Genomic DNA, 21,697 nt, shown 5'->3' on the forward strand with positions numbered 1-21,697 from the left:
GGCAAAAGGGGGTCCAACCCGTTACTAGCATGGGGTACCTAATAAAGTGGCCGGTGAGTGTATATATATATATATATGCAGTGTTCTTAGCGGCGTTAAGAAAAACCCATTTTAGCGTCAATTTTATTTTTTAATCGCAAGATTAATGTTCTTTTTTGCCTAGCAATAGTTGCCATATGTGTCATTGACAAGACCTTAGTGATTTGTGCGTTTTGTCGTTATCATTGCAGCAAATCCCCCCCCCCCCCGTCAAAGTTAAGTTTTCACCCTTTAATTGATGGACAATGTTACATTGTGTGACAGATTATTTGCTCCAAGCAAGAATATTACGTGTGAAATTGAACACTACAGTAGACTATATGCTGAGGGGGGGGGGGGCTATATGCCAATGTTGTTGTCAATTAATTGCAAGTTTACTGTGACATTAATGCGATTAAAAATATATATATATATATTGTTTTTCCTGTCAGCATATAATAAAGTGTACATATTACCATTATTATTATTATTGTTATCTTTCAGTTCCTTAATATAGGCTAATTGTCATATATTTTCTTCTATTTGATTTCTGTGTGTTTTCCTTGTTCTGCTGTGATTTTTTTGAGCTGCTGTAACAAGGGAACTTCCTCAGTGTGGGATCAATGAAGTCTCTTATTTTTTTTGTTTAAATATGAATGTGGTCGTTAGTGAAAGTGAGATGCTTGCCACAGCTGAATTTCTAGTAGTGATAAAACAGCGAAATACATTTCATTTCAGTGATTTACTGCTTTGTTCTATCATCGCTCTTTCAGTAGTTCACTAGAACACATTATCGTGCTCGCGTGCGCTCGTTGAGCCTCTGTCTAAATCTCTGCCATGCGAACCAGTTGATTCATCGTAAAATTTAAATAAAATAGATTATGGATGATTTCATTTTTTATAGTTTGTAGCCAACTTTACAAGCTGACTTTGCTATGTGTTGATGAAACAGAGGACGTCCCTTATATTCTTAAATCAGCCACTTGAGACATGACCAGCTGAGTGTGTGTGTGTGTGTGTGTGTGAGGCTTAATGTACCTGTATGTGAGCATGTGTGTGAAGTCCAGCTGTGAAGTAGTGATTTTTATAATTCATCACGCTATAATAAATTAATGTTTTCACTGCAAAAGAGATTGAGATAGAGACAGAGGAGACCAACCGGAAGAGAAACTGATTGTGTGTGTGTGTGTGTGTGGCTTAATGTACATACCTGTATGTGTGCATGATGTGTGTGAGTCCAGCTGTGAAGTAGTGTTTTTATAATTTATCAAGCTATAACAAATTCATGCTTTTCACTACAAAAGAGATTGAGATAGAGACAGTGGAGTCCGACAGATAGAGAAACTGAGTATGTGTGCGTGCCTGCGTGCGTGCGTGCGTGCGTGTGTGTACTTTTATCTGCTGGTGTGACATGGCTGGAGTGTATTTGTGCACGCTTGCATCTTTTTGAACATTCTGACCATGTGTAAAGGGGGTAATTAATAGAAGACCACATATAGTCTCTTTCCCCTGGGCCCCCTGTCCAAATTCATTAGTGTCAAGCGCGCGCGCACACGCACACACACACACACACACACACACACACACACACACACACACACACACACACACACACACACACACCTTAGCTGACATGCAAGTGGACAAGTGATTGCTAAAATTCACAAAATATGTTTTCTAATAACTAGCTGTTTTGGTGCTTGAACTCAACGGTATTGCCGGATGACCGGAATTGTGGTGGTGACCGAAACCCCCAACACCTCAGGGTGATCGGTACCCAACACCTCACGGTCACTGGTAACCGACAACTGACAGGTACCGGTACTCAACACCCCAAGGCCAACGGTACCCAACGCCTCACGGCCACCGGTACCCATCGCCTCACAGTGACCAGTTTTAGACACCTCACGCTAACGGTACCCGACAACTCACGGACACCGGTACCCGACGCCTCAGTTCACCGTTACCTTTTCTGTAACCTTTTCTTAGCTAAATATAACTTTAAAGCCTGCTTAACTGAACTGTAGTGACCAGCTGTTGTCGCATAAGTTTTCAAACAATATCATGTTATCCTGTTCATAATCTGTCATACAGCCTGTGGGATTGGCGTCTCACATTGGTTACGTCACAAATTAGGCTAGTTTCTGCACGCCAGAAATTCAAATTTCAAGGAGGTGCAGATAATTGCCTTTTCAAGAAAGACCTGGTAGGTGATTGGAGGAACCATATGTCTGCTGTGTGTGTGTGTGTGTGTGTGTGTGTGTGTGTGTGTGTGTGTGTGTGTGTGTGTGTGAGTGTGTGTGTGGTGTGGTTGGGGACCTTTGAGCCAAATTTCATCTACAAAACAGCTCACAACTGACAATATTCATCATAATATATGGCAATATATCATATTTGAACTGTAACACCACATATGTTACTTTTTTTTTTTTATTCACAATTTATTCAAATTCGAATTCGAAACGTTTGTTGTGTTAGTATAGCCATGTCTGAGGATATCATGAAGCCTTTTTCCAATTAGAAAAAGTAAATGGTATTTTTTTGCACATCTGTACTTGAAAACAGGTCAAATTTGACCCTAACACAATATAACGGTCTCAGTTTAGTTATATTTGGAAAAAGGTTGTGATAGAATCAAACATTACTTCATTTGTAGTTATGAATGTGACACTAAACATGACATTTGTAAAGTCACTTTTATCTTAGAGGACTCAAAGCCTGGTCACCTGGTTGAGAGTCCGGTGTTTGTTTGACGCTCCCGTCCCAACCTTCCGCCTTGCATGGACATCTGGCGCTCCTTCACCTTGTCCCATTACTTTCTGCTTTTTTTTTTTTAGGGGAGGACAGTCTCAATCTGTCATAGCTTCTCTTCAACATAAACACTGCTAATAATGGACAGTAAAATCCAGAAATTACAAATTATTCCACTTTTTGCTTGGAAGTTATCCAAATATATGGACATGGTTTTTTTGGTTGTTTCTGAATGACCAAATCCAGTAATAAAACCAATCCTGCCAAGTCAATTTAGCCATCTCACACCACACCTGCTAGCACAAAAAAATTGTTTGCCTAGGTAGCCGTGCCTCCTATCACCATCTACATTAATGTGGTGGCATCACTTAATGTTGCAGTACCAAAAATATGTTAATGGGATTTTTGCATCAAAAGTGAAACAATCTGCCTCTTGTATCTTGAAAATCAAGTTATTATTGTAAACTAATTAAACATTTTTTACATATTGATATTTGTGTGCACTATTGTATGGGCATTTATGGTTATGTTTGTGTGTGTGTGTGTGTGAGCATGGATGGGAACATGGAAGGTGTATTGAGTCAAAGCGGTGTCAGCTTTCATCAATATTTGACTGCAGAACCAGAGAATGGATGAATCTTTAATATAACCTTGAAGCACAACAAAGACATGGAGACAAGGGGGACAAGAGAGAGAGAGAGAGAGAGAGAGAGAGAGATGAGGGGGAGGGGTGACAGAAAGGGAGCGAGAGGAACAAAGTGGAGATGTGAAGAAAGGGAGAAGAAGAAGAAGAGTGGAAAAGTTGAGGGCTCAATTTGACAGACAATTCAGTCAACTCGACCTGTCTAAGCTGGATGTTGTAAACTTGATGAACTCTGAAACAACGGACCAAGGTAATAATAGACCAATTTCACTACGGTTGTAATAACAATAATTATATTCATAACAATAAATTGGTTCATAGTAGTCAAATTCTGTGTTTTGGTAGAGCTGGTTTTAACGCCTCATGTGAAGTGTAGGCCGATAGAATATTGTGATTTGCTTGTCATAAATATTGACGTTTTTACCATAAATCGGTGCTTAAAAATGTATCAGAACGCAGAAATTGAAATCTTTTATCCTGAAAATATTTGTCTCAATCCGTCCCTAGCTATGTTTCAATCCACACGTTTTTATCCCAATTAAGTGATACCCGACAAAAAATGCCTTATGAAAACTGTAAAATTTGATGGAGTTTCATTAATATCGACTCAAAGTAAATACTTTTGGTGTCATCTGATTCTATCTTTATAGATATTCAGCTTATGCAAGAAACGCTGAGGGAAACGTTATTTGCCGAATAAATAATGAATTGTGATGACGTTTTAGGTAATTTTATGGTTGCAACCCGCCACAAAACAAAGAAGAAGAAGTTTTAGTTCATTTCCGCTCTGTCTGCAGACATGGCGGGCGTCAACAAAGACAGATGGAAGTGGACGGACGAGGAGACGAGAGACTTTCTGAATTTAACTTATAAGGAACTCAAAGGAAATGGCCAACAAAGGTTAGGAAAAGCCGTGGGACGTCCTCCGGAGGAAAGAAAGGTGCTTAAACAGCAAGACATGTCTCATGATGTCTCTGCTCCAGAGTTTTTTCAACTGACTGCTGCTCTCCCCATTCTAACCGTGGCTCTTTTGGTTGTTTTTTCGCGTTGATGAGAAGCAAGACACCGTGACGGGAACTTTACTTGGGGTTTTTCGGAGCTGCAGCATTTATTCAGAGACAATCTGAAACCTACCCTGTCTCTCTACTACCGCTTAACAAGTAAACTGCTGATTTAGTCCATCCACCGCCACTCTCTCTCATTACGTACACACTAAGCACTGAGCTATTCCTTAAAGGAGCTACGCTTCTCTTATAACACAACGGTAGCCTGGGAGGTTTCACACCTCTTATTTTGGTTTGGATCAAATGTATGCATCATGTATGCAACAGACTTGTTTTTTTTTTGTCCATAAAACTGAAAAAACGATCTTCTTGGGCGCTGTTGTCCTTGACCCTCCTGTTTCAAGTAAACTGATGGACAAATGTCCAGATAGCAGATCAGAAGGAAACTTAATGTGATTTAGAGCCTAATGTACAATCAGAATATCACAGCTATCAATGTGTGGAAAATTGAAGTTTAAAATAATAAAAATAATGGGAATTGGTGGGTTTCTGTAAATAACATCTTATGGGATAGTCTAGATTTACTCTTTTATGAAAAGCGCAGTGAGATAACTGTTGTTGTGATTTGATGCTATATAAATAAATTGAAGTGATATCAAATCAAACTGAAAAGCTGTATGCGAGGCTGTACAGTACATAACTAAAAGACACATAGAGGTGAACACTGTTCTTATATTTAACTTCCAATTTCTTCTATTTTAGATACACAGTCCCCCTCATTGACATCACTGCCTGGTAGCTACAGACTAAGAACCCCCTTATAAAGCCGATTAGAGACATAGAGGACAGAAGGACACTGCAGATACAAGAGACAAAGTATATAAGTGGCATGGGCGTTGGTTTGGTTTGAAATGTACTGGGGACAGAGACGCATTCGAAAGTGCATTTTCAGAAGTCTGGGTACAGCGACGCATTCATTTTTTTCTCCATTTTTCGCACAGGTCATGCTTTGAAAGACGTCGTCCTGTAGCTAAGTAATGCAAATGAATAAAAAAGATACACAAAAATGTGATGATGTCCAACACATTTTATGAAGACAAAAGCCTTACGTTTTCAGAAAGCATTAGACATGTGAGCCACTTTTTTCTTCTTCATGTATCCATGTTGGTAATGTGACATGACGTGACATCAGACTCAGAGAGAGGCGTTACGGAAGAAAAGAAGCGTGTAGCCAGCGCAGCAGCAGAACAGCTGTGTGTGTGCCTGCCCTGTGGGGATAGAGATTTCTGTGGATTTGTTGGCATCTGTCACTCAAGAATTATGTGTTATGAACTTTTTTTTTTTTTTTACTAAATTGAGCTCAAGGTTTTCAAAAAAAGTGGTGGGTACTAAATGACTACTGACAAAATCTGATAGGCATGCGCACCCACCCTCCCCACTGAAATCGACGCCTATGATGAGTGGGGATAGAAGTAGAGGAGGTGAGAAAATTGACACAAACAGCAAAATTGGATGTCAAAGATGAAGAAATATCAGCAGAGGGCATTTAGCCGTAAAGTAAAAGGGAGAAGAAGGGTTGTGGGGTTTGAAATGTCGAGTGCATACATCATTTTGCTTTCACATAATGGAAGCAAAAAACTTGCTTTTCAAATCATCACTGGGGATAAAATGTCTAGATTCAGTTCTTTATTCCATCAAATTAGTAATAAGAGTTGAACTCTGCCCATTCACGCCCTTAAAGTCCCAGTGAAACAGAAGTTGGTGCTTCTTTAGCTACTGTACCGTGACATATTTCATGGTGAAACAGAATATTTGAGCGGTAAATCAGATGCTTTGCATTGCTAAAAAGTAAGCAGGCTTAAGAGTTTAGCCGGTAAGCCTACTGAGGACTGTTGCCAATGCTTCCACACAAACCTCCCTCACCTGTTGCTGCTGTTTGATCAGGAGGACGATGGAAGATGAATGGGGAACGTTGCTGGTTTTCTAAAAGGCTCCGTCACTGCAACACCGGCAGTACATGCAGACGGACAGCACCTACTTCCATTCAGCTCACCTGTAGCGTGTAGCATGCCCGTCCTGCATAAGCACAGAGGCAATTGAATCTGCAAAGTTTAGCCTTGATTGAATAGACTTAGCATCATGTTTAGGCTCCGTGACAGTAGCTAAATTTCCATCCACTTGTCAATTAAATGATCTGAAGTTCTGTTAAAAAAACAACATGGGTGCCCTGATAGTACAGTTGGTAGAGCGGGTCCCCATGTATAGAGGTTTACCCCTCGACACAGCAGCCCCGGGTCCTTTTATTGTCCGTCCAGCACCGCAGCGAGACTTTTTTGAGACATGTCTCGCTGTTCGAGCGCCTTCCATTTACTTAAAACTTCTTCTTCTTCATTTTGTGGCGGGTTGCAATTATAAAATGACCTACAACTTAATCGCTTTGCATTGTTTATTCGGCAAATAACGTCTCCATCAGCGTTTATCGCCGTTTAACTATCAAGATAAAATCCGATGAGACCGAACGTATTTACTTTGAATCAACATTCATGAAATTGCATCGAATTTTACTGTTTGCATATGGTATTTTTCATTCGATATCACTTAATTCAGATAAATACGTGTGGATGGAAATATAGCTAGTGTGGCTGGTATTGTTTCTTACCTTGCAAGTCAGAATGTCTATGTGCGTCAACGCTGTCACAGCCACCGCTGCTGCTAAATAGCTGTCGGTCCGGCGTGCTAATCGGTTACAAACAGGCAGGATTCACGCTGCATTCCATAAACCCGTAACCCGTGTTTTCACAACCTTCTACTAGTAAAAATGCCCTTAAACGACCCACTCGTACCACATTATTGTACTCCCAGTTATGTTTATTAAATAAAGCCCAAAATATGTCTCTCCGACAAGCGAAATCGCAAATATCAGCTAGTGCTAGCTAAAGTCAACATTAGGTAGCCGCTAGCTAACGCTAGCTAACCCTAGTTACAAAGACATAACTTATGGGCTGTGTCTGGACCGCAGCATTATAGCCATGGGTCAGAGACATAAAAACTTGATAAAACAATATTAATGGACATTAATTAACAAAATTATTAAATGCCTCCAAGTGCAGGATGAGTCATCAATTGCCACGCAACAGAAACGCCACGCTCACGCTATGCACGCAGTGTGCACGAGCTCTTGTGTGTGCCGATCTGACGGCAACATTCTGCTTTATGATACATCTACACACGTCCATGGAGATGATGGGATCTCATTTCTCTGAATTTTTTTGCTAAAATTGTTACATATGTCAAATGAAATAGATTGGTTGATTTAGTAGAAGATGACAGTAATAGTTAAATCAAAGCATCTAAAGCGCGTACAGGCACACGCACACACACACACACACACACACACACACACACACACACACACACACACAGGAGCCTCACAAACCTGCCTGTTATCTTTAGTTTAAGAGGGCCACAAAAGGTCAACAATGAGACAATTTATTGTAATTTATGTGCCACAACCACATGCATACAGACACACATACATACATAGGCCTACATACATACAAATATACACACATACACAGCTGAATGCAGAGTGGAAAACAAGTCAAGTGGATGTCTTAACATGAGAAAAAAGCCACTTGTGTTTATTAGTCATGCCGGGGAGAGGCGGTAGCCAGGTGTGCTGTAAACACAGAAAATATTTGCCAAGCTTACGCTAAATGTCATGATGGACACAAACGTTTGCACAAGATGAAATTATGTCATTACACATATCTGTTATGTCAAATCTGCACGTAACTGCATTAGACTGTTACTAGACTGGCTGCCTGCGGCTCACGACCGACCCACTCACACCCACCTCCAGTGCAGCAGGGCTTAAAAGCAGCGATGTAGTATCAAGTCCAGCTATTCCTTATTTTTTCAGCCTGTGCATGGTAAGCTCAACATTTACAGCAATACTGGGATGGACCATGTATTGCACATTGCATTGGCAGATCTGAGAAGCTCAATTAGCACTATGCCCTCATTTACAGTTGTCTTTTCAAGTATATCTGGATAAAACCCAGATGAGATGCATTGTAATTTGGTTTAGGCCACATATACTGTATGTCTCTCATACAATTATACATTTAAGTTAAGTTAATACTTGGCTTAGTATGTGACTACATTGTCGTACATATAAAGTAACCATTTGTGAGGATGTGTTGGGTGGATCCAAGTAGCATGCTGCCCTGGAAGAAAATTGTGTACATTTTAAAACCCTAAATGCCCCAATATTGGTAAAAAATAAAGAGGCTAAATCTATGAAGAAGTTTATGCTACCACAGCAGCTACAACCTACTACGCTACAACCTAGCTGGGGCCAGCTGAGAAATAAATATCTTAATTTTGTGTCACCAAACTTACCTCAATTATAACTTGTCTCCTCCTTGTTGTACTAAAGCACTTAATGTTAAAAAATTAGTTTGGAAACACTAAATCTTTCAAATCATGTAGTATCAAAATCGGCATCGAGAAGTGTGTTATTTTACTGGTATTGGCAACGACTACTGAGTAATGAGTCAGCACTATTCGCTGTGCCATTGTAAGTACTTAACCTAAATTAAAAAACGTACTGTATGTTAAGATCTCTTTCTAAAAGACTGAACCGTACACAACTCATAAATAAAAAGGAAAAATGTCATTGTGTAACTTATTTGTTGCAGCTCTGTCATGAAGTTGCACCACGGAACCGCTCCATTTGGCATCCCAGGCAAAACAAAGGTGTCCCCCCTGTCTCTCTACAGCTGCTGTAGTACAATAAGACTGTATAAATGTTGAATATCTCTCATGCCCTGCACTATTCCCCTTGTTCTCTGTCACTGTCTGCATTCGGCATTCTCTAAATTGCCTTTCTGCCCTCAGCACCAAGACTAACGGCAAAAAGAAATTCCCATCGCTCCTCAAACAACCACGACAAAGTCATTCTAAATTTCCAGTACAGGATGCTGCCTCTTATATTTTAGACTTTTTTTGGGGCTATGATTAATCTAAATGTTCATTATTTCTAACACAGTCATTTCTTGAGAGAAGTCGCTTTTTTCATCGTGTTCACTGTGCAGCAAAGTCGATCACGGCCAAGCGTGAAAACCAAATGCGTCGACGTTTTGCTGTGAAAAATGTGCCTGCATGGAGAACAGAAGGAAAAAATACGCTCCCCTCCAGATGCTTTCTAATGCAAAATCCGTGGTAATGTGCAGGTAGAGAAAGGGACCGGCGTGTGTGTGCGTGTGTGTGCGCACATGAGCATCTGCATCTGTGTTTTTGTCTCTCTCAAAGCCAGTCAGCAATTACACACTTCACACAGATACACAGCACACTCACACCACACTACAGCATGACGCAGGACACACACACACACACACACACACACACACACACACACACACACACACACACACACTTAGCTCTGCTTTGCATGCTTGAAGTTAACTTGCGATTAGATCGCACTGAGATCTAATCGTTCTTTGATCTCAGGTTTTAGCTGTGTCAGAAAACACTCAAGCACACATACATACACAATTTACTGGCTGGCACTTAATCATCCTGACACACACACACACACACACACACACACACACACACACACACACACCATTTGTATTAGCACATCATGTGAAACTGTTAAAACAAAGCAGGAGGGACAGTTTGTTTCCATTAAAACATGGTTATATATAGTATAGTACATACATAGAGAGCATTATGTACAGAGGACTGTTGTCTCTGTTTGACTTTTATGTCTCTCCCCCCCTCTCTCGCTGCATCAGCCCAGCAGGGATCCAGATAAGCGTCTGCGTTATCTTTCTGCTCGCCATCTCAGCTAATCTATCGGTTTTGTCTGGAGCGCGGACGCCGTTCGGTTCTGGCCTCGACGACCGGGAGAGATGGAGAGATGAGGAAGTGAGGAGGATGTAGTCACTGAATTTGAGCGTTACATTTAGGACATTAGTACGTACAGTATGCGTGTCTGTCGAGCTGAAGGGTAAACAGGTTGTCGCGCAGATGTGTGTGGTGTGTGTATTAGAGCAGATCAAATCGACTTTATTGATCCCAAATTGGGAAATTTCCCCACTACAATATTAAAATATATCACACACAGCACACGTGCACAGTTTATTAGAAATAGGATAGAATAAAAGTACTGTTCAAAAAGAAAATAAACAGGAAAGAATATACAAACACATATACAAGTTAAAAATTAAAAAAATTACAACCTACTGTACTTAACCCTCTGAGACCGAAGGTCATTTTGACAACTCAATAATATATATAATGATAACTCATATAAATGACAAACTATTTACATTTATTCAAAAAAAGGCCTACATTTATGCCAAATCTGAAAAACGTGTGCGCAAGTTGCACTTAGTGCAGTATGTACTAGATATTTCTAACACTCAGAGATGAGGTGTTAAAAAGTTTGTAAAAGAGTAAAAATTGTCCGTGCCTGTAGGAATGGCCAGTAAGACACCGAAGCTGTCTGTGTGTGTGTGTGTGTCTGTCTGTCTGTCTGTGTGTGTGTGTGTGTGTATCTGCGTCTCTGTCTATCTGTCTGTCTCTGTGTGTCGTTCCGTCTGTCTGTATGTGTGCCTGTCTCTGTTTTATGTCTGTGTGTCTGTCCCTCTGTCTGGGTGTGTGTGTGTGTGTGTGTGTGTGTTGCCATGTCATGCCAACTGTTGAGCTCATTAGGCTCTTTCTAATCTAAGAAACAGGTTACCTTGGTGTGAATAAAGTTACTTCAACACCATTAGCTTCACTGGGATTGTTCCTAAAGACATCAAGTCTACAGTCTAGACGAATATGACACCTTATGGAGGGAACTGGAACACACACACACGTTTGTTGATACTTCCAGTAGAGTTTAGACACTAAGAGATTATATGACAAGGCACATATGACGAAAAAAAGCTAACTAGATAAGATAGATAGATAGATAGATAGATAGATAGATAGATGCTGTTTATAATAAATATTACTATATCACTATATTACCTGTTTGGTAGACTGGTGCTGTTTAAGTGTATGATGCCTCTCTTATTTTTCTTTTTGATTTGATCAACTACTTATTTTGAGTAGGATCTTCCTTAAAACTAGTAGAAATAATACATTTGAAAATAAAATGTTCTTAGAGCTAAAAGATCCTGCCCGTTCATATTCAGCTACCATGTGCTTTGCCTTATTTTTGTATAAACATCCCTTTAAAGTGTCTCCTCCGTATAGCCTCTCTCTGCTGTGTCTCATCACAATTTGTCCACGTTCTTTCTGCGGCGGGTGCTGCATCAAAGCACAGTGGGGGGGGGCTGACAAAAAGAAATGGTAGTTTCTAGCCATAAGTTGTTCAGTAACACACACACACACACACACACAAACACACACACACACGCAAGCAGCGAGGGAGAGAAAAGATCCAACAGCGTATCTTTGGCCGACTGTAGCGGTCGCCCACATAAATGTCCGCTTGGCTCTGCTCTGATCACATAATTGGTCTGTGCACACTTCTCTCTGTCACACACACACACACACACACACACTTAAAACCTGGATATATACAGCGCCCACACACTGTTTAATATGACACAAAGCAGACCATTTACACTTGCAGGAATGCCTGTGTGTGTATGCGCACACGTGCGCGGCGAATGCCAAACAAAAGGTGAATGGAGAGACAGCAAAAGACGAGAGTGAGCGATGAGAGCCGCCCTCACCAAGCTTTACCAAAGACGGATTTCCTTTCACCACAAAACTTCGACAGAAGCGCGGTATTTTTACTCATCGCTTTTTGTCTATCTGATTAAAAAAAAGGAATCGCTTTTCTATTCCATCAGAGGTTTTGCAGAATTCAACAAAGGCACTATCGAAAAGGAAAGTCTTCAGCCTAGATTTAAAAGAGCAGAGCGTTGGTGGTGATCTAACAGTTTACAGGGAGTTTGTTCTAGATATACAGAGCATAGAAACTGAACGCCGCTTCCCCCTGTCTGGTTCTGGTTCTGGGGATGGCAAGCAGACCTGTCCCTGATGACCTTAGAGGCCTATGCAGTTCATAATTCACTAGCAGTTGACACATAAGTCCTTGTACCCTTGATATGTTTTTAAGGTGGTAAAAGGCTGACTTTGGTATTGTCTTAACATACAGTAGCTGCTAAAATTCAGGTCTGAGTCCATGACTACACCCAGATTTCTGGCTTTGTCTGTTGTTTTGGACACTGTTGTTTAAAGCTAAGCACTGGTTCTTAATTGTTCCTCTTTTGCTCCAAAAACAACCACCTCAGTTTTTCCTTCATTCAATTTAAGAAAGTTCTGGCACATGCAATCATTAGTTTGTTCAATGCATCTAGCCAGTTTTTGTATTGACAGGCGACAGTGTTATGTAGATTTGTGTGTCATCAGCATAACTATGATAACTCATGTTATTACTTTTCTAGTCTGAGCCAGTAGAAGCATATATGTATTAAATATTGACATTCTCTTTCTCCATTTTCAAATCTTCAGCTGTCACCGATAATAATGGACTAAATTGACCAAAAAGTCATCTTAAAAATTAAAATTCTCAAAAAATGTATTGCATAATGGGAGCGTCAGAAGCAAGGCACTATATATAGCTTTAGGTGAATGAGCATGTTTCACAAAAATTGCCAAACTATGGTGGGTTGATCAGAAAACCAACAACCAACAAATGCTGCTGTAATCTGTCCTATCAAATAAAGGCAATATAAGCCCAAAAATTAAAGAAATACAATTGACGAATGGGATCCAAATGTTGCTAAATCCTGATTGGGGCTAGGGAGTATGGGGCATCACATTGTTTTCAAGTGAGCACCATTCAAGTCAAACCAGGGAGAAGAGGACATAGAAAAACCTAAATATGCAATGCTCTCACGTGAAATAAATAAATAGGGCCTTTAAAGCTCAAATGGAACTTGTTTTTAGGTGAAAACCCTGTGATGCAATTCTTAGATGTGGGTGTGATTACAAAAGGATTGTTATGGTTGCCCCTTAAATTCCCTCCATTAAACAGCCAGCACCTCCGCTCTCACTTATACAAGCAAGCAGAATAGTGAGGCAGGATTACAGTACAGGGGAATCAATTCTAACTGGATTGTTATAATTTGATGACCTGAGTTGGCTAAAAAGTCTCGAAGTAATTTTCTGTGTTTTTATCACTTTCTGGACTTGGCAGTCTGCATGACAATGCCATTACACATGCTGTGGGCAGTAGTTATAATTACAGAACCTCTACTTAGAAAACTGCAGATCAAATTGTCAGTGCGTCATACAGAGCGGCAAAGTCCCCCCCCCCCCTTTCTGGTGGACCTCATGGGACCTTATTTCGGAAAACATACAGTATGCATGGCAGTGTGGGGGGGGGGGGGGGGGGGGGGGGGGGGGGGGGGGGGGGGGGGGTTAAACTGCTTAACCAAAATCATGTACCACCTTTTTCAACACACAGGTAGACACACAGATAGGTAACACATACTCAAAGAAGTGCAGAAGTGGTGTTTTTAAATAGAGGAGCGTCTTGGCTTGGATCATTTTAATTTTAATAATCGGTCGTTATAACAACCAAAACTAGCTACCCCCCAAAAAAAAACATACTTAAATTGTGGACCTTTGGCATGTCTATGACCCTGAAACGCAGAGACATGAAACTGATGCACAATGCATTCATGTGAAAAACAAGGCGAGAATGCATACACCTCTGTCACACGTGCAACACTCTCTATACAGCTTCATATACAGAGTGCACAACCGCCAATGGCCCAACCCCACTCTCTCCGTCGAGCCAATCATTGAGAAACAACAAATCGATCCCGGATAAAAGACCATCAGCAGGTCTGTCATCAGCTGGCCAACGATACACAAATGAGCAGCAGCGATGACAGCGAGCAGTCATTACACGCCATCAGCAGAAAGAGAGGCGAGGAAACAGAAGGACAGCAATCTGAGCTTAGAGATAGATAGAGTTTGGAGTGTTTTCTGAGAAAAGACAGAGGTCGGTGATTGTGGAAAAGAAAGAAACGGCTCGAGCAAAGTTCAAGTGCGCATCCACGGCATTGAGACAAGAAGATGGCAATGCATCAGAAAGGACAAGAGAAGAAGAGAAGGAGCATATTTGACAGTAACAAGAGCGGGGAGTAGTATGAGAAAAGGCGAGAGGTGGCATTATCGTCTGAGGACTGCAATGAATAAGGATGAAAGAGAAACTAAAAAAAAAGGCAAAAATAAAACATAGGCAATATAAGTGAGAGACTGATAGGGCTGGGCACTGTTCAAAGATTTTTGGTACTTCTATCGATACCAATCCTGGGACTTTGATTCCTAAACAGTACCAATTTTAGTAACCCTCATGTTGTCCTCAGGTCAAATTGACCCGTTTTCCCATTTCAATGTTCTTTTAAACTACCCAAAATAATATGACTGATTCCACACAATGTTCTTTGACAAGTACAAATCTCTATTTTCATTCAATCTTATTCAATTTTATAGCATCTGGAAAACAAATTGAAGTAATTTTGAGTAAAAGTTGACATATTCCAGTCTGATTATCCCTCAACATCCATTCCTTTAATTTTAGTCGAAATAATTCCTAACTTCTGCTTTTATATCCCAAACATTAGGAATAATTTTCTATAAATGAGGTTCATTGACCGTAAATTCCCAAAATAACTGTAAAACTTGTGTGTGAAAACGTCAAAAAAGTGATAAAAGTGTAAAAAAATGAAACAAAAACGTAAGAAAACTTCTATAAAAAGCGTTGGTTTTTAATTTTGACAAGAAGACAACACAAGGGTTAAACCAATTTTTTTCCACAAACTACACAGTGCTGCACATCTTTTTACATATTTTCCAGCTTCTACTACGCGAGCCCTGTCTCTTAACGTACGGAGAGTTTTTCCTGCGTGTCCCGACAACGCGAGACAGCCAATCACAGACATTATTAGATCTTGGTGGAAGCATGCCGCATGCTTATTGGCTCACTGATGCACAAGGGAAATACTCCTTATTGAAATAAGACATTTTTTCAATACATGATCCTTTAGAGGCAATTTCTAAAATGTACCCAGCCCTATATGGAGCTAGAAATGTTTCTTTATTATTATATGTGAGAAAATAAATAATCCGAGAGAGAAAATATATATATTTGAGATTTCAAAAAAGTGTTTGAAAGAGAGAAATTTTACAATTTGAGAGAAACACTTTAATTTGAGAGAATTTTTGTTCCCACTGAAAGCAAACAAATTTATATTTAAGAGTTAAAAAAGTATGTAGAGAAAGATTTTTTTGCTGTTAGTATGAAAAAAAATGTCTCAAATTTGTATTTTGTCTCATGAATTGATTTTTTGCTATCAGTGTGATAACTTTTTCTGTCAACCATTTTTTTTCTTCTTCTTTAAGATCATTTATGTTCTCACGTGTAATAAAGAAACAATTCTAGCTCCATGGCCCTGGAGACAGATCCCCCCCCCAAAAAACAAAAGCCCGGGATCGTTCAAGATGAGAAAACAGCAAGATAACTGGTGGCATCAAACACCAAGGCTGTTCATCCTACCTGAGTTCCTCTTGGAGATGTACTTGACGTCGTCACAGGCTCCCGAGGCGAGGAGGAGGAGGAAGAGGAGGGATAGGGTCTTCATCTCTCTAGTCTCCACTGGCACCTTCAGGAAACAGGACACAGTATGGACAGAGCGTTAGAGTGATAACAGTTCGAGACCTTTTTCCATTCAATCATATTTTATTTAAAGTGTAAAATCCCCATTGAACATGGTCTCTGTGCCCTTTAACCCTTGCATGGTATTCGGCTCAAATTGACCCATTTAAAATTTTTACAAGAAGAAAAATGGTACCAGTATATGTTTTTTATACCTGAAAATCAACGACCTTACCTTATTTCATGTGAAAAACATGTATTCCTGACTCAATTCAGAAAATTATTCTAGATATGCCCACTTGTGTTTTTTCCACATGAATTATGTATAACCTTATGACAAAAAATGAATCCCACTTCCGTTCATAATTGTGTTCTAGTAGAGACTGACTGCATTCCCTAAACATGTATGTGATCTCAATTGTTTGAAATTGAGATAAAGACAATATTTAGGTTAGGTTATAAAGTAAAATTTTATTTCAGAATTGTTTTTAAAACCACAAATAAATCACGGGTCAGTTTGACCCGAGGGTTACGAGAGACAATACCAGGGTTAAAATCAAAGGAACACAGAAATAACGCAGTAACAAGACAATTGAGCAGAATTAAAGCAATAATTATAAAGAATACAAGGTTGGTTTAATCTAAATTTAAAAATGTCGACTGAGTGAGCATCTAGAACATGAATTTGGAGCCCATTCCAAAGATGAGGGGCCCTGTAAGAGATAGTTCTATAACCAACAGATCTTTTTGTTCACTAGAGGAATGACTAAGTAGACCAGCACCTAGGGGGGTATACGGTATGGTACAGTCCCTCCTGAAAAACGTGATTATGCAATCACATAATTCAATGCATAATCAGACAAAGTCAGCATTTTTTCAAATACGCTGCACTTTCGCTGCATAAATTGCAGATTCTTGCACAAAACAATGCATAATTTCATAATCCCAGCATTCTTGTTGCAAAATAGTTCTTGAAAAATGTTGCGTTTACTTCACACAGGAGCAGCCAATTTGCCCTATTGCCATGGGAACGTCATGAAGTGACGTAATTAAGCGACAAGACAAACACAGTCTCTTTTTCACCAAACTGTAGTTTTTGCTAGTTCCCGCAATTTCATTGTACAACATTTTATAAATATCCCACATATTCAATCGCATTTATTAAGAAAACCTGTTGCATAATCAAGGATAATAAAGCAATAAAGCAAAGTGATCATTTTAAAATAGAAGATGTACTGTCTCTCACATAGATAAATCATGAACAGGTAAGTAAGTGGTCTTGAAGAGGATTCTTTTTTTTTCTCGGTCTAGACTATCTTTTTTTGGACTCGGTCTTGACTTGGACTTGGATCTCTATGGACTCAATCTTGACTAAGTCACAACCAGTCCTGGTCTTGAACTAGTCTTGGATTGGACAAAGGTGGACTTGACTACAGCCTTCCATGTATCATTCTGCACATCTGGATGTATCCCCACTTTGTCCGTAGGGAGTTGGGTTGGGAACCGGATGGTCGTCGGTTCAAGTCCCCGTATGGACCAAAGTATGGAGAGTGAATTGGTAGCTGGAGAGATGCCACTTCATCTCCTGGGTGGATAGAAAAGACTTTTTTTTTCTCCCCATTTTCCGTGGGCTACGAAACTGTCGTACATTTTTCAAAATGACTAATTACCTTTAAACTGTTGCTAATGCTACTGGCCTCACTCATAATATGGTTGTTTTTATTTTAACATTTTCATGTGAATATGTTACATTTCATTCTGTAAAAACTCTTCACAAAGTCTCTCATCTGTTTTAATTGTATCATAAATAGTTTTCCTTTCTGAAGATTTCTATGCGTGTTTCATTAGAACTGGATACAGCGTTCGAGGCAGATCCCTGCTTCATTTTAATTAGAGTTGCATGAATATGAATACTGGGATTTGAAGTTGATTTTGATATTCTATTTTGTTTTGTTATGTTTTTACATTATTTCATTTGGTTGTTAAAAAGTCCTTTTGTATCTTTGTCTTCAGAAGTTAAAAAAAGGAAAGAAAACAAGAAAATAGGTGTGTTTGTGAGCCAACAAATTGAAAAACAAAAACATTGTACTATGGCACATGAACAGCAGCAAAACATATTATTATTGATCCGATACACAGGTTTGTTGGGGTTCCAAAATCTTTTTTTCCAACTGATTAAATTCAAAATACAGAAAACACATAAAAACACACAAACACACACAAGCCACGTGAGCCAGCCATCTGAAATAACATTGAAAGAACACAATCCCATTTTCTTATGGTTTTTGTGTACAAACTGTATTGTATGCGCGCGCACACACACACACACACACACACACACACACACACACACACACACACACCACATGAGCCAGCCATGTGAAATCACATTGATAGACCACAATCACATTTTTTCATGCTTCCTGTATTAAAATAATACTTTAATATTCAATGCTCAAATGCAGCCTGTTATTAATGTGTAATACACTATGCATGCTTAAATGCATTGTCAATGCCACTATACACATGTGGTTGTTGTTTCACGTTCTGTCCACTAGAGGGACGTCCAACCTTAGCCATTAGCCTAGCTACGTCATGGAGCATTGCACGCAACTTTGTTAACATTCATTTTAAAGCGGCCCTGTTGTAAAGGCTAAGGTGGCTATGTTGGCACAACAACATCATGTTAGAAAGCCCAGCCAAAACAATTTGTCATACACTAGCTAATCAGCAGTAGTGTTAGCCACGATGCTAACGGCATTAATAACCAAGCTAAACTGTGCTGTCAATACTATTTTAGTGATTATTAAGCAACCTGTTTCTTTCAGATTGTTACGTTGTTACTGAGAATACAGCTATTAAAAGGCAATATGTGAAGTCAAAGCTAACACTGACCGCTGTGGAGCTATAAGCTAAAGCTAGTTATGCTACTATGTAGTTAAACTATAGCTTTCTCCATGAAGCTCCCAGTTAAGCTAATGTTACTATAACTTGCGACACAGTTAGAAAACAAGAACGAGTTAGCTAATGATAACACAAGCAATTTAACTCAGTGGATGTTCATTTTAAAGTCGTGTTTTCCATATTTCCCGGCCTTCTGATTTCCAGCCGCAGCTTATCACTCCTCCCTGTACTAACAATACTCGGTACGTAACGTTAGCTTTGTGATGTTGTACTTATAGTACTCGGTATGTAACGATATTCGGTATTTGCTTCAACAGCCCTAACACCCACACCCACACACACACACACACACCCACACACACACACACACACAGTAAATCAGGGAGGGATTAAAGAAGATCATTAGCTATGCCAGCAGTCATTTCACTGTATTTTTATACATATGAGAATAAAGGGAGCTCAAACTCCAACTCAACTGCTTATTGAAATCACATTTCATTCAAATGAACAGTGGCCTGTTCATTCACTGATGACAGAAAATAGATGGGTGTAGATATTTGAGCTACGGCGATTTGCCTCTGAAGATGGACAATTACATAAATGGTGGGATGTGGATAAAAACAGGGACCAAATTGGAATTGAAGAACAAAGCCAAAAGTACAACAATATGAAGGATGCTGCATGTGTCACTGCCAACTGGAAATCATTTCTCATGCTGCCTTTCATCACTTGTAACCGAAAGTATAGTACATGTCAACATTTCAGCTCTTGACTTAGGCTTCAAAAGCACATACACACTTTCTTTTTACCTGTACAAGTAGTGTGGTTCACCATCATCTTAAAAGCATCACAGGGGCAGTTCAAAGCATATGCATAATAACAATAATAATACTACAGTCCGGTTGGGATGTCCAGACTTGGAGCAGATTTTGTAATTTTTTAATGATTGTTATACATTATACAATATCGTCATACAATACATTATTTCTTCACAAAGAAAATTGATGTCCTTAAAAGGTTGGATTTTCCTTTTTTTTTGGCATTAAGCTCAATTTCCAAAAGATGTTTTGTATTCCTCTTTATATATATGTATTTATACATATATATATTTTTCAGCCCTTCTGAGTTTGCAGGTACATATTTTCTAGAGCTGAGCATTATGGAGACGTGTGTCAATATTGACGTGGTATTATAGGGTAGAATTTTGGTGCTTTCACAAAAAACGTACCTACTGAAATTTTAGATACTGTAAATAATACTCAATGATTTGAATATAATGACTAAGTGGGTGAAGGCAAATATACACAGGCTAGTAAGTCTGGTAAGTTCCGAAAATAACATCACTTAACTGTAATGCAGTTATTATTGTGCACTGTCATTGTTTAATATCACCATATCCAAAATGTAAGACAATGTCCAGTCAATGTCCAATCAACACACACACACACACAGACACATACACACTCACACAAACCACAGAAAATAAAAACGTCTATTATGTAAGATAATACAGCAGGTCAGAGCTTTGGGTTTGTGGAATTGGCTGCAGGGTAAGATTCATATCTCTTACTTTTACAAGGCAGTTACAGCCTGAAACTTGCCAATAAAATCCAGCATCACCCAGCTATTATGTTTCCATATTTGTGGCACACACTGCATACCAGGTACCAATCACCTCTACCTCTCTCCGCTCTGACTGTTGACCTCCTTCATTAAGTCAGTCATTTTCCAACGTATTATACTTCACAAATGCATTTAATTCTCAATGTACACCGACATGTACAGTACACCCACATGAAAAGTATGATGAAAGACCAAACATATCAGAGAAGCTGGGGAACAGGGTGACATAACAAAATAAAAGATAAAAAATAGCATGTTTTTTGATACAGTATTTGCAAAGTGAAGCCAAGACGATGTGGACTACTGTGCATAGGCATTATAAAGACAGATAAACAGAAACTCTCACTTAGACAAAACTATATTGTGTGTTTTTTTTATCTGACAGGGTTCTGTCTAGTGTCGTAAGACCCCCAAATAGAAAGGTCTGGGTGAAATCATGCAGTTCAGCCACTAAAAGCTGTCTGAAGCAACCAGTCAGACTCTAGAGAATGGGCACATTACTATGAAAGCCACGCCCACCGGCGAGGAAAACCACTCTGCGCTCTCTATTGACTTGTGTGAAGGAGCCTCCATGTCAGTTTTCATAACCTAATGACATGTCTGACGTTTGTAGCAAGCATTTTGTTACCAAAGCTGCATCAGAAGTTGTTCATAAGCTCTTATTTAGAAGAGAATAGAATATGATTGAATGGCTTTATTGTCATTTAACACAAGTGCAGTACCTGTGCAAATGAGATAGAAGCGATCCCTTTACAGTGTCAACAACAAATATAAAATGTAAGTAGTGCAGAGTAAAAAAAGACGGGGGGGGGGGGGGGGGGGGGGGGGGGGGGGGGGGGGGCGACGTGGTGCACAGCTCCTGAGAGCACCTAAACACATTGTTACAGTCCCACCTGCAGATTCGGCATGCTCTGGACGGCATTGACAGCATATAGTAGACCCGGCTGCATGTAAATGAACGCTTTTTTGAAAACTGACAGCTGTGGTATTTTTTTATTTTGATACACTAGTTAGGGCATAGAAGCGAATATTGTTAGGGAGTAGTAGTTAGTCACATAGTTTCAGATTTAT

The 21,697-nt window shown here is 39.5% G+C and overlaps 1 protein-coding gene across 5 annotated transcripts in view; it reads right to left on the minus strand.

Annotated features, from left to right (window-relative positions):
* il1rapl2 (interleukin 1 receptor accessory protein-like 2) overlaps positions 1–21,697 on the minus strand; it is a 464,615-nt gene that overhangs the window by 364,617 nt on the left and 78,301 nt on the right. For 4 of the 5 annotated variants that reach the window (XM_034882944.1, XM_034882941.1, XM_034882942.1 and 1 more), the window contains exon 2: positions 16,001–16,106. In XM_034882944.1, coding sequence (XP_034738835.1) covers positions 16,001–16,085 — 85 coding nt within the window. In that variant the 5' untranslated portion in view covers positions 16,086–16,106. Of the gene's footprint in view, positions 1–6,339; positions 6,488–16,000; positions 16,107–21,697 lie in introns of those variants that run through there. The other variant, XM_034882943.1, reaches the window with a different exon arrangement.

The sequence above is a fragment of the Etheostoma cragini genome, chromosome 10, assembly GCF_013103735.1.
Source record: "Etheostoma cragini isolate CJK2018 chromosome 10, CSU_Ecrag_1.0, whole genome shotgun sequence".
Classification (NCBI taxonomy): Eukaryota; Metazoa; Chordata; class Actinopteri; order Perciformes; family Percidae; genus Etheostoma; species Etheostoma cragini.